Raw genomic sequence first — 13478 nt, 5'->3', positions numbered from 1 at the left:
CCACCCTCTGTGGAAAAACTTGCCCCTTGGGTCCTCCTACTTTAAACGTCTGCCCTCTAGATTTAGACTCTGCTACCCTGGGAAAAAGACACTGACCCATCCACCTTCCTTAGGTTCCTCATGATTTTATAAGTCTCTATAAGGTCACCCCTCAGCTGCCTCCACTCCAAGGCAAACAATCCCAGTGTTTTCAGTCTCCTCTTATAACTCAAGCCTTCCAGTCCTGGCAACTTCCTGAAAATCCTGAAACTTTTCTGCACCCTCTCTAGCGCAATCAAATCCTTACTGTAGTATGGAAATGAGAACTGCACACTATATTCCAGCTGCAGTCTCACCAACAACTTGTACAGCTGTAACATGACATCCCAAACTCTTTTACTCATTGCCCCATCCAATGAAGGCAAGTGTGCTATGTACCCTCTTCACCACTTTGTCCACCTGTGTTTCCACTTTCAAGGAACTATGTACTTGTGCCCCAAGGTGTCTCTGTTCTGCAACATTCCCCAGAGCCTTGTCACTCACTGTCTATGTCCTGCAGAAGTTTAACATCCCAAAGTGCACCACTTCACACTTGTCTGGGATAAATTACATCTGTAAATCCTTGACCCACTTTCTCAGTTGATCTGGATCCTGTTGTATCCTTAGACAATCTTCTTCATTGGATTTTTCATTTACTGGAATAACTAACAACAATAAAAATTGAAGTCCACCGCAGCACCAATTTTGGTGTCATCCACAAACTTGCTAATCATGCCACTTACATTCTCATCCAGATCGTTAATATAGGCGACCCAGCACCAGTCCTTGCAGCTTGTGCCATCCCCCGCAGACTGATAATAATCAACTTATTTTTATCATTGATTATTATTCCAATGAATTTATTCTAAATATTGCAGTTTAGTACGCACTGTAAGTGAATCAGAGCCTTATTGTACCAACAAGATCATTTAGTGCCTCTCATTGAATGTGTTCTTCAGCAGAGCAATCCAGAACCAATCCTAATAACCTCCTCCCTCCATGTTAGCCAGGTAACTTTTACTTTCCCACTATGGAAAAGGCAATTCTGGATTTGGTTCTGTGCAATGAACCAGATTTAATTAGTAAGGAGTTTAAGGTAAAGGAACCCTTAGGATGCAGTGATCATAATATGAAATTCACCCTGCAATCTGAAAGGGAGAAGCTAAAATCAGATATATTGGTATTACAATTGAGTAAAGGTAACTACAGAGGCATGAGAGAGGAGCTGGCCAAAGTTGATTGGAAGAGGACCCTAGCAGGGATGACAGTAGAACAGCAATGGCAGGTGCTTCTGGAAGTGATTTGGAAGAGACAAGATCATTTCATCCCAAAAAAGAATCATTCTAGAAGAATGATGAGGCAGCCGTAGCTGACAAGGGAAGTCAAAGACAGCATAAATGCAAAAGAGATGGCATACAATACTGCAAAATAGTGGGAACGTAGAGGTTTGGGAAGCTTTTTAAAAACAAACAGAAGGCAACTAAAAAAGCAGTAGACGGAGAAAAGATGAAATACGAAGGTAAGCCAGCCAAATATATATAAATAAAAGAAGCAAGAGTGGACCTCAGATCTCTGGAAAATGATGCTGGAGAGGTAGCAATGGGGAACAAAGAAATGGCAGACGAACTGAATAAGTATTTTCCATCAGTCTTCACTGTGGAAGACACCAGCAACATGCCAGAAATGCGAGACAGTCGGGGCAAAAGTGAGTGGAGTTGCTATTACTAAGAAGGTGCTTGGGAAGCTGAAAGGCATGAAGGTGGATAAGTCACCTCAACTGGATGGACTACACCCCAGGGTTCTGAAAGATGTAGCTAAAGAGATTTGTGGAGGCATTAGTAGTGATCTTTCAAGAATCACTAGATTCAGGAATAGTTCCAGAGGAATGGAAAATCGCAAATGTCACTCCAGTCTTTAAGAAGGGAGGGAGGCAAAAGACAAGAAATTATAGGCCAGTTAGCCTGACTTCAGTGGTTAATAAAATGCAAGGGTCCATTATTAAGGATGAGGTTTCGAGGTACTTGGAAGCACATGATAAAATAGGCCATAGTCAGAATGGTTTCTTTAAGGAGAGATCTTGCCTGACAAATCTGTTGGAATCCTTTGAGGAAGTAACAAGCAGAATAGAGAAAGAAGATTTGGTGGATGTTGTTTACCTAGATTTTCAGAAAGCCTTTGACGAGGTGCTGCATGTGAGGCTGCTAAGCAAGATAGGAGCCCTTGGTATTACAGGAAAGGTGCTAGCATGGATAGAAAATTGGCTGACTGGCAGAAGGCAAGGAGTGGGAATAAAGGGAGCCTTTTTGGTTGGCTGCCTTAGTGGTGTTGCACAGGGGTCAGTGCTGGGTCCGCTACTTTTCACCTTGTATGTTAGTGATCTAGATGACGGAATTGATGGCTTTGTGGCCAAGTTTGCGGATAGGTGGAGGGGCAGGTAGTGTTGAGGAAGCAAGGAGTCTGCAGAAGGACTTGAAGGTTGGGAGAATGGGTAAAGATGTGGCAGATGGAATACAGCATAGGGAAACATGGTCATGCACTTTGGTGGAAGGAATAAAGGCGTACACTATTTCCTAAAAGGGGAGTGAATTCAGAAATCGGAGCTGCAAGGGGACTTGGGAGTCCTAGTGCAGGATTCCCTAAAAGTTTGCTTGCAGGTTGAGTCGGTAGTAAAGAAGGCAAATGCAATGTTAGCATTCATTTTGAGAGGACTAGAATATAAAAGCAAGGATGTAATACTGAGGCTTTATAAGGCATTGGTCAGACCACATCTGGAGTATTGTGAGCAGATTTGGGTCCCTTATCTAAGGAAGGATGTGCTGGCGTTGGGGAGGGTCCAGAGGAGGTTTAGGAGAATGATCCTGGGTATGAAAGTGTTAACGTACGAGGAGCATTTGGCTCTGGGTCTGTACTCACTGGAGTTTAGAAGGATGAGAGGGGACCTCATTGAAACCTACCAAATATTGAAAAGCCTGGATAGAGTGGATGTGGAGAGTCTAGGACCAGGGTTCGCAGTCTCAGAATAGAAGAACTTCCCTTTAGAACAGAGATGAGGAGGAATCTCTTTAGCCAGAGGGTGGTGAATCTGTGGAATTCATTGCCACAGACAGCTGTGGAGGCCAAGTTATTGCGTATATTTAAAGTGGAGGTTGATAGGTTCTTGATTAGTAAGGGCATCAAAACGTTTATGGGGAGAAGGCAAGAGAATGGGGTTGAGAAGGAAAAATAAATCAGCAATGATCGAATGGTGGAGCAGATTTGATGGGCTGACTGGCCTGATTCTGCTCCTATATCTTATGGTCAAACTTCTATCTTGTGTTCCTTTAAAACCTGTTGGTATCACTGAATCGACCACTCCCAGCAGCAAAATGTTTTCTTAATAACTGGTAACTTCCAATTGATAACACTCATCACCATCATTTGAAAGTAGACTGACATAACTCTGTCAATTGTTTAATCTAAATAAACTTCTTTGAATCACTTCTGCTCTGGTGGAATGTAGCCCAAGTGTGTTCTTGCAACTATAATTTTTTTTTATCAGTATGGTTTCCACTAATCATGGTACACTTGAGCAAAAGCAATCCACCCATATGTTAAATTTTGAACGTGACGGGCATTGTGTTGCAAACCATGTGTTTTTCTTGAGCTTATCTGTCAGTTGTCACAGTGTTTACTTCAGCCAGTTGCCCAGGTAAATCTCTGCAGATGGCATCTTTCTGAAGGGAATCTCACTGTAAACAAAGATTTCAAGGCCAAGCTAGGAAGGAAAGTCTGTGGTGTTGATTTTAGGCAAACTGAGCAAGTCGACAACAGGTTTTAAAAAAAATCCAGACATTTAGCAACTCTGGCTCCAAATCTAGGTAAACTGGTTAGGTTAGTCGTAGATAAAATTGTGTGCAAAATACCTGTAGTATTAAGTTGCTGTAGAACATAGAACACTACAGCACAGTACAGGCCCTTCAACCCACAATGTTGTGCTGACATTTTATCCTGCTCTAATATCTATCTAAACCTTCCCTCCCACATAGCCACCGTAAGTGGCCACTGTGACATTGGTGTTAATGGAAATGGTTGATGGTTTTTGTATTTTTGGCTGAAATAAATGGTGCTCATTTTAAGTTCAGAGGACAGTAAAATGCAAAAGCATCTGTGATGTATACTCTTCATGGCTTGCATATCTTTTGTAATGCATTGTCAAAAACTGCAGTATTCTATTTTAGTAATTGTTCTATATCAATACATAACTGCTGCTTTGTTCTTCTACTGTGACCTTCATGTAATCAGGGAACATCAGGGAAACGGCCTCCCCTCCATGGACTCTGTCTATACTTTTCGTTACCTTGGTAAAGCAGCCAGCATAATCAAAGACCTCACCCACCCCAGACATTCTCTCTTCTCCCCTCTCCCATTGGGCAGAAGATACATAAGCTTGAAAGCACATGCCACTAGGCTCAAGGACAGCTTCTATCCTGCTGTTATAAGACTATTGAATGGTTCCCTAGTATGATAAGATGGACTCCTGACCTCACAACCTACCTCGTTGTGACCTTGCACCTTATTATCTACCTGCACTGCACTTTCTCTGCAGCTGTTACACTTTATTCTGCTTTCTGTATTGTCTTACCTTGTACTACCTCAATGCACTGTGTAATGAATTGATCTGTATGAATGCAAGACAAGTTTTTCACTGTACCTCGGTACAAGTGACTATAATATTCCAATTCCTCTTTATAAAACTCTAAATTTTACTTGACTTTGTAGTGTCACACACAGTTTCTTCAATTTATCATGGAAAAATTATAGAAAAGCTAAGACTAAAGTCAAGTCACAGTGTATGTTTTGTGAGGTTAATAATTTGCAAATAATAGCAAGTTGAAAATATTATGTTTTTATTCCAGTTGAACATGATCTAGAACAGATTGATTACATTGATAGCTGTCCAATTGAGGAAGAGGAGGAGGAAGTGCGATTGTCAAAACGTCCTGATTCCGCCAGCCTCAGCTCACAATTTATGGCATATATTGAAAAGAGACGTAATAACTATGAGGTAATACTTAGGATCTTTGATTCTTCATAAAAAAAGAATGGGGATATTTATATGTAAAGGACATATGATTACGAAAGTGGTTTACAGAAGCAATGTATATTTATAAGTATTTGAATTTACCAATTTGGTTTTGAATCATCCTTGTCAATGCAATAACCTCTTGCATTTGATTATATTCAGTTGCTTTTTTTTGCATGAACATAAAACAGTACAGGCCCATCGGCCCACGATGTTGTGCCGACCTATATGGCAGGCACGGTAGTGTAGTGGTTAGCGTAATGCTATTACAACTCCAGCCACCTGGGTTTAGTTCCGGTCGCTGTCTGTAAGGAGTTTGTATGTTCTCCCTGTGACTGCGTGGGTCTCCTCCAGGTGATCTGGTTTCCTCCCACATTCCCAAGACATATGGGTTAGGAAGTTGTGGGCATGCTATGTTGGCACTGGAAGCGTGGCGACACTTGCGGACTGCCCCCAGAACACTATGCAAAAAGATGCATTTCACTGTGTGTTTCGATGTACATGTGACTAATAAAAAAAGTCTTATCCTGTCTTGTAAACCTATTCCATGATTGATCTAACCCTTCCCTCCTACACAGCCCATAACCCTCCATTTTTCTTACATCCATGTGCCTATCTAAGAGTCTCTTAAATGTCATTATTGTATCAGCCTCTACTACCACCCCTGGCAGTGTGTGTCAGGCACCCACCACTCTCTGTGTATAAATTAAAAACAAAACTACCTCTGACATTTCCCCTAAATTTTCCTCCACATACTGTGAACAGATGTCCTTTGGTATTGGCCATTGCCACCCTGGGAAATTGGTGCTGGCTGTCCACTCCATCTATGCCTCTCATAATCTTAAATACCTCTATAAAGTTGCCTCTCATCTTCTATTGCTCCAAGGAGAAAAGCCCTAGCTTGCTCAACCTTTCCTCATAAGACATGTTCCCTAATCCAGGCAGCATCCTGGTAAATCTCCTCTGCACCCTCCCTAAAGCTTCCACATCCTTTGTATAATGAGGAGATCAGAACTGAACACAATACTCCAAGTGTGGTCTAACCAGAGTTTTATAGAGCTGTAACATTACCTCGCGGCTCTTGATCTCAATCCCCCAACAAATGAAGGCCAGCACATTTACGCCACTTTAACTATCCTATCAATTTGCTGGCCACTTTGAGGGATCTATGGACGTGGACCTCAAGATCCCTCTGTTCCCCCACACTGCTAAGAATCCTGCCATCAACCTACTCTGCCTTCAGGTTTGATTTTTCCAAAGTGTGTTACTTCACACTTTTTCGGATTGAACTCCATTTGCCATTTATCTGCCCAACTCTGCATCTTGTCTGTATCACGTTGTAACCTGTGACAACCTTCTACACTATCCACAAAACCTCCAACCTTTGTGTCATCTGCAAATTTACTAACCCACCCCTCTACTTCGTCATCCAAGTCATTTATAAAAATCACAAAGAGTAGGGGTCCCAGAACGGATCCCTGTGGAGCATCACAAGTCACGACCTCCAGGCAGAATACTCTCCATCTACTACCACCGTCTGCCTTATGTGGGCAAGCCAATCCTGAATCCACACAAGTTTACATAGATCCCATGCCCCTCTCATGACTTTCTGGATGAGCCTACCATGGGGAATCTTGTCAAACACCTTACTCAAGTCTATATACACCACATCTACTGATCTACCTTCATCAATTTGTTTTGTCACTGCCTCAAAACTCAACTAGCCTCATGAGGCATGACCTACCCCTTGTACAAAGCTATGTTGACTATCCCTAATAAGACTGTGCTTCTCCAAATGCTCATAAATCCTTTCCCTCAGAATCCTCTCCAATAGTTTGCCCACCACTGACATAAGACTCACTGGTCTATAATTCCCAGGATTATTTCTTTTACCTTTCTTGAACAACTGAACAACATTTGCCATCCTCCAATCCTCTGGTACCACTCCTATGGCCAGGGAGGATGCAAAGATCATCATCAGCGCCCCAGTAATCTCTTCCCTCACTTCTCATAGTAACCTGGGGTATATCCCGTCCTGCTCCAGACACTTATCTGTCCTAATGTTTTTCAGAAGTTCCTGCACTGCCTCTTTCTTAACCTCGACACGCTCCAACACATTAGCCTGTTCTACACTGACCTTGCATTTGTCGAAGTCCCTCTCCCCAGTGAACACTGAAGCAAAATATTTATTTAAGGACCTCCCTTGCCTCCAGGCACATTTCCCCCTTTATCCCTGAGCGGTCTTACCCTCAGTCTAATCATCCTCCTATTCTTCACGTACGTGTAGAATGCTTTGGGGTTTTCCTTATTCCTACCCACCAAGGCCTTCTCATGTCCCCTTCTAGCTCTCCCTTCCTGGCTACCTTGTAACTCTAAGAGCCCCGTCTGATTTTTTTTTTGCTTCCTAAACCTTAAGTATGCTTCCTCCATCCTCTTGATTAAATGTTTCACCTTTCTTGTCAACCATGGTTCCTTCACCCTACCATCCTTTCCCTGTCTCATGGGATAAACCTCTCCAGAGCCCCATGCAAGTGGTCTCTAAACAACCTCCACATTTCTGCTGTGCATTTCTCTGAGAACATCTGTTCCTAATTTATGCCCTACCTAATGCCATCATAATTAGCCTGCTCCCAATTAAAAATTTTCCCTTATCGTCTGCTCCTATCCTTGTCCATGTCTATGCTGAAGGCCAGGGAGTTGTGGTCACTATCTCTGAAATGCTCACCCACTGAGAGGTCTGTCACCTGACCAGGTTTATTGCCTTGTACTAGATCCATTATGACCTCTCCTGTAGTCGGCCTGTCCACATACTGTGTCAGGAATCCTTCCTGGACACGCCTAACAAATTTTGCCCCATCTAAACCTTTTGCGCTAAGGAAATGCCAGTCAATATTAGGGAAGTTGAAGTCACCCATGACAATAACCCTGTTACTTTTGCACCTTTCCAAAATCTGCCTACTTATCTGCTCCTCGGTGTCCCGGTGGCTATTGGGGGGCCTATAGAATACTCCGAATGGAGTGATTGCTCCCTTCCTGTTTCTGACTTTCACTCACACTGACTATGTAGGTGATCCCTCCATGATATCCTCCCTTTCTACAGCTGTGATACTTTCCCTGATTAGCAATGCCACTCCCGCCTGCCCCCCTCCTTACCTCTCCCCCTATCCCTTCTGAAATATCTAAACCCCAGAACGTCAATCAGCCAATCCTGCCCTTGCGACAGCCAAGTCTCTGTAATGGCCACAGCATCATAATTCCATGTATTGATCCATGCTCTAAGTTCATCACACTTATTCTTTATACTTATCGCATTAAGCACATTTTTAACCCATCTAATTAACTGCATTTACACCCTATCCACTGCCTATCCTTCATCACAGTCTCTCTGCACATTGTATCTACCATTACATCAACTGCTTCATCATCTGACCTAACACTTTGGTTCCCATCCCCATGCAAACCTAGTTTAAACCCTCCCCAACAGCTCTAGCAAACCTGCCCTCAAGGACATTGATCCTTCTCAAGTTCAGGTATGACCTGTCCCTTTTGTACTGGTCACACCTTCCCCAGAAGAGATCCCAATGATCCACAAATCTGAAACCCTGCCCCCTGCACCAACGCTTCAGCCATGCATTCGTCTGCCATATTCTTACCCTCACTTGCGCGTGGCACAAGCAACAATCCAGTGATTACTACCCTTGAGGTCCTGCTTCTTAGCTTCCTTCCTAACTCCCTATATTCCCTGTTCAGGTCCTCATTCCTTATCCTATCTATGTTGTTGGTACCAATTTGCACCACAACTTCTGGCTGCTCATCCCTACCCCTTAAGAATGCTGTGGACTCGATCCGAGATACCTCTGACCTTGGCACCTGGGAGGAAACATACCATCTGGGAGTCTCGTTCTTGTCCACAAAATCTCCTGTCTCTTCCCCTCAATGAAACTCATGTCGCTATTGCTCCCCTCTTCTGCCCCCCCCCCCAACTAATTTCTAAAGGATATATTTGTTATTGAGGGGAACAGCCACAGGGATACCTTGCACTGACTGCCTATTCCCTTTCCCTCTTCTGACGGTCACCCAGCTACCTGCATCCTGCAACCTAGGTGTGACTGCCTCCCTGTAAGTCCTCTCTATCAATCCCTTACCATGAATAAGATTTATGGGCAAAGATAATAGATAAATTATGGGCAGAGACAAATTTAATTCACTATATATCCTATGGACAAGACTGGTTAATAATTAGTTCCCTCAGTGCTTGTAAGGGACTAATGGTGAAGGGCTTTTTTCCTCTTGAAGGGCTCTCCAGTGAAGTCGAAGCTTATTGGAGATCCACGAAGAACGGAGAGTGGGAAGGGCTGGTTACAACAGAACAGGTAATACCTCAGCTTCAATTTACATGAAACAATGAAAGTGACTTGCATATTTCAAAATTACAACTTTTTTAAGAACCAGAGAAACTGAAAATAATTTAAGTAGTCGCCATGTCTTAGGTTTAACAATTATAAAACCTGATATTTTGCAATTGCTAAGACTGGTGAATTTACTATGTCCCTTATAAATTTGCAGTGTACTAACTTTTTAAAAAACATACTTGAAGATTTGAATGTACTTCAGAATATTCAACTTAAATTTTTATTGTTGTTAATTATTCCAATAAATCCATTCTAAATATTGCAGTTTAGTCTACACTGTAGGTGAATCAGAGGCCTATTATACCAATAGGATCATTTGGTGCTTCATATTTGCATCTGTTCTTCAGCAGAGCAATCCAGAACCAATCCCACTAACCTCCTCTCTCCACATAACCATTTATTTTGCAAACATTTATCTTGTGTTCCTTCAAAACCTGTCGGAATCACTGAATCGACCACTCCCAACAGTAAAACATTTCCTTAATAACTGTGTATTTCACTTTTAAAAGACATTTGGAGAGGTACATGGATAAGAAAGGTTTAGAAGGATAAGGGCCAAATGCAGGCAAATGGGACCAGCTTGAATGAACATCTTGTTTGGCATGAACCAGTTGGGCCAAAGGGTCTGTTTCTGTGCTGTAAGACTCTATGATTCTATTTGGAGTTAAAGTATCAGGATTTCTGATTTTTAAATCTTTGTATAATAACTTGTGATGTGACATTCTTTAGTTTATCATTCAATGTACGTTGTGGGTTCCATGTGAATGATATTTGAGTAAAAGACACATTGATGAGAAGTAGGTTTATATTGACGAGGGTAAACACACCCCGGTGCTGGACATTTGGAAGATGAAGGCATTGATATTTTGCCACACACTTTTAGCTGAAAGCCAAGGAGCTTGAAATTTAACTTGTCCACAGCTTTTTCTGGAGGTAGGCAGCTGAGTGGGTATGTAGCGCGGGAAATGAAAGGAGGCCAATTGCATTTTTTGCAATTTCTTTCCTGGTTCCTCTTCCAGTTCTGCCTCACACTTTACTGAACTGGTTTTATCTCTTTGAATTCCCAGACAATGCAAAGAGAATGTACTTGCAATTCTATTTGATGATTTCAATGAAAAGAATAAACAGTGGTCTGCAATATGCAAAGGGAATGCAAATACAGGTGTCCACTGTGTTACAGCCATTCAGGTTATGGAATTTCGCCCTTATGGAATTCACAAATCACTACCCAAAAATTTGATGCAAAATAAAATTCCCCCTCCCTGAATTTGTGTGGGGAAAAATTGTAAATCAATCAACACAAAATTTATTTTTGCTTCTATTTGCATCCTTTGACACATGCACAGATGACGTGTCTTCGTGTTACTAAAAATCATGATGTGGCCAGTTTTGTAGGCATGCAACCATATCCGTATTAGATAGTAGAGTTAGTCGTAAGTTTGTCGTAATTTTTCACCATGTAATCCAGGTTAATCAATCTGATGCTGTGGATCAGATTTGATGCTTAGTAAAGCAGGAAACTAGCAGTGGAATTCATGAATCTCTGTGAAACTTCAAATCAGACACTAGAAAATTTAGGTGAAGCATCATCCATTCACATTTTCTTTGAAGATTATTCTTCCCATTTTCACTTTGTGTACATGTTTGTTTTGCTATCTTGGTCTCCAGTTTTATCTGTCTGATGCAAAAATATGCAAGTAATAATCTGATTAGAAAACAGCTGTTTGATGTCTGCATGAGAATAATGCTATCCTTTTACCATTGAAAACATACTTGGTAATGCTGCTTCACAAAGCGTCTCCAAGGCAGTGAATAACTGCTGTGCAGAAACTGGCAAGGGATTTCCTTAACAGGAAATGGGAAAATGCCACCTTCAAAGGCGATTGGTATAGCAGGGTTTACTTTTCCTTGTTGACCGGAAGATGTTTGCTTGACAAATATTTAGATGTTGTTTATTTGAGAGAGTAAAAACAGCACCATAGTAGCATACCCTAGAACAATTTAATAATTATAGGATTTTTTTTCCTTCCTACAACGGTGAAACAGCCAAACTTGACTGTGGTTTAATTAGCTTAATGTGAGTTTTAAATGTCAGTATTAATGTAACCTTGAAGCATTTTACTCAACTTGCCATTTGGCAAACACGTGTTTAGACATTACTCTTAAAGGTGAACTTGCACTGCCTCATTTCACACTAAATTTCTTTTTTTTTCTTTCCAGTGAATTTTCAGAAGCTGGCTTGATGTTAAAAGCTCCATCTATTGGTCAATATGGGGTAATTATTATGCAGTTGATTATTTCTAAAATTCCTACTATTAAACCATATATTTCATGCTGCCACTTGAGAGTTTTTGAAATACTTGAACGTAACAATATTAATACCTGAATGCTGTAACATTGAAATGCAAGGGGAACTGCAATTTTTATGTTTAAATTGAATGCAAAAACCTAGATCTACATATGAGATTAAGCAAATTTACAATATCAAAATGAAATTAAATAGAACTGTTTAGCCTAAACAACGCGCAGAGAAAATTTACAAGGATGTTGCTGAGACTTGAGGACCTGAGTTATTGGGAAAGGTTGAATAGACTGGGGCTTTATTCCCTAGAGTGCAGGAGAATGAGCAGAGATCTTACGGAGGTATACAAAATTGTGAGGGCTATAGATAGGGTGAATGTATACAGGCTTTTTCCGCTCGGGTTGTGTGAGACTAGAACTAGAGGATGTAGGTTTAAGGTGAAAGGTGAAGTATATAAGGGGATTCTGAGGGGGAACTTCTTCACTCAGAGGGTGGTGCGAATGTGGAACAAGCTGCCAGCAGAAGTGATAGATGCGGGTTCAATTGTAACATTTAAGAGAAGTTCGGATAGGTACATGGATGGGAGGGGTTTGGAAGGGTATGGTGTAGGTGCAGGTTGATGGGACTAGGCAGAAGATCAGGTCGGTATGGACTAGAAGGGCCAAAGAGCCTGTGTCTGTGCTGTAGTACTCTATGACTCTAAGATACTAAGTTATCTTAGTATGCCGCTGCTGCCACAAAACCATCACTCACAGTGACCCTGCACTGAAGCTCACGTGGTCTATGTGGAAAGAGTGTTCCTTGTTGACCTAAAGATTCCAATATGAAGCTTTGTCCCAAAAAGCTCCTTTGAGAACTGGCATATGTCTCAGATTAGGAAACATTTCAAAACTATCAAAAATGATATTAAATTATTTTTAAACAGCTGAGCAAATTGTAAAAAATTCAGAATTCAGCAAAAGAGGACAATGACATTGGTAAGGAAAAGGAAAGTAAGATATCGGAGTAACGTGGTTAGAAACAAAAATACAGACTGCAAAAAATCTTTATAGGTATGTAGGAGGGAAAAAAAAGGTAATGTGAGTCCCTAAGGGGGACAGGAGAAATTATATTGGCGATGAAGGAAATGGCAGAGATACTACACAAATATTTTGTGGCTGTCTCTGCAAAAAGTTTCAGAGGAAACCTCTCACAAGTAGTGGAGAATTCCAGGTTCTATATGAATGAAGAGCTCAAAGAATTTGGCATTTGTTAAAGAAAAAGTTGGTATTGGAGATATTAATTGGACTGAAAAGTAATAAATCCTCAGGATCTGATGACCTCTATCCCAGGGGTTTGAAAGAGATGGTAGTGGGAGTATACTGGCTGCTATTTTCCAAAATTCCATTAATTCTACAACAGTTCTTATAGTTTGGAAGATAGAAGAGGTAAACCTATTATTTAAGAAAGGAGAGAGAAAATGGGGAACTGTAGACAAGTTAGCCTGATGTCCTATTATTAAGGAAGTGATAATAGGGCATTTAGAAAATAAGATTGCGCAGAGACATCATGAATTTATGAAAGGGAAATAGTGTTTGACAAATGTGTTAACTTTTTTAGGTTCTATCTAATGAAATAGATAAAGGTATGCTAGTTGATGTTGTGTATTTGAACTTTAAGAAGCCCTTCAATAATATGCCACACA

General features: G+C 41.2%; 1 protein-coding gene across 8 annotated transcripts in view; it reads left to right on the top strand.

The window, feature by feature from the left end:
- The window catches only part of LOC127571282 (DISP complex protein LRCH3-like), a 105662-nt gene that overhangs the window by 49063 nt on the left and 43121 nt on the right, over positions 1-13478 (top strand). For all 8 annotated transcript variants that reach the window (XM_052017542.1, XM_052017539.1, XM_052017543.1 and 5 more), the window contains 3 exons: positions 4914-5062; positions 9377-9453; positions 11713-11767. In XM_052017542.1, the coding sequence (XP_051873502.1) occupies positions 4914-5062; positions 9377-9453; positions 11713-11767 (281 nt within the window). The remainder of the gene's footprint in view (positions 1-4913; positions 5063-9376; positions 9454-11712; positions 11768-13478) is intronic.

The sequence above is a fragment of the Pristis pectinata genome, chromosome 6 (genome assembly GCF_009764475.1).
Source record: "Pristis pectinata isolate sPriPec2 chromosome 6, sPriPec2.1.pri, whole genome shotgun sequence".
Classification (NCBI taxonomy): Eukaryota; Metazoa; Chordata; class Chondrichthyes; order Rhinopristiformes; family Pristidae; genus Pristis; species Pristis pectinata.
The sequence above is the reverse complement of the archived record's forward strand: the minus strand, read 5'-3'. Positions and strand labels throughout refer to the sequence as shown.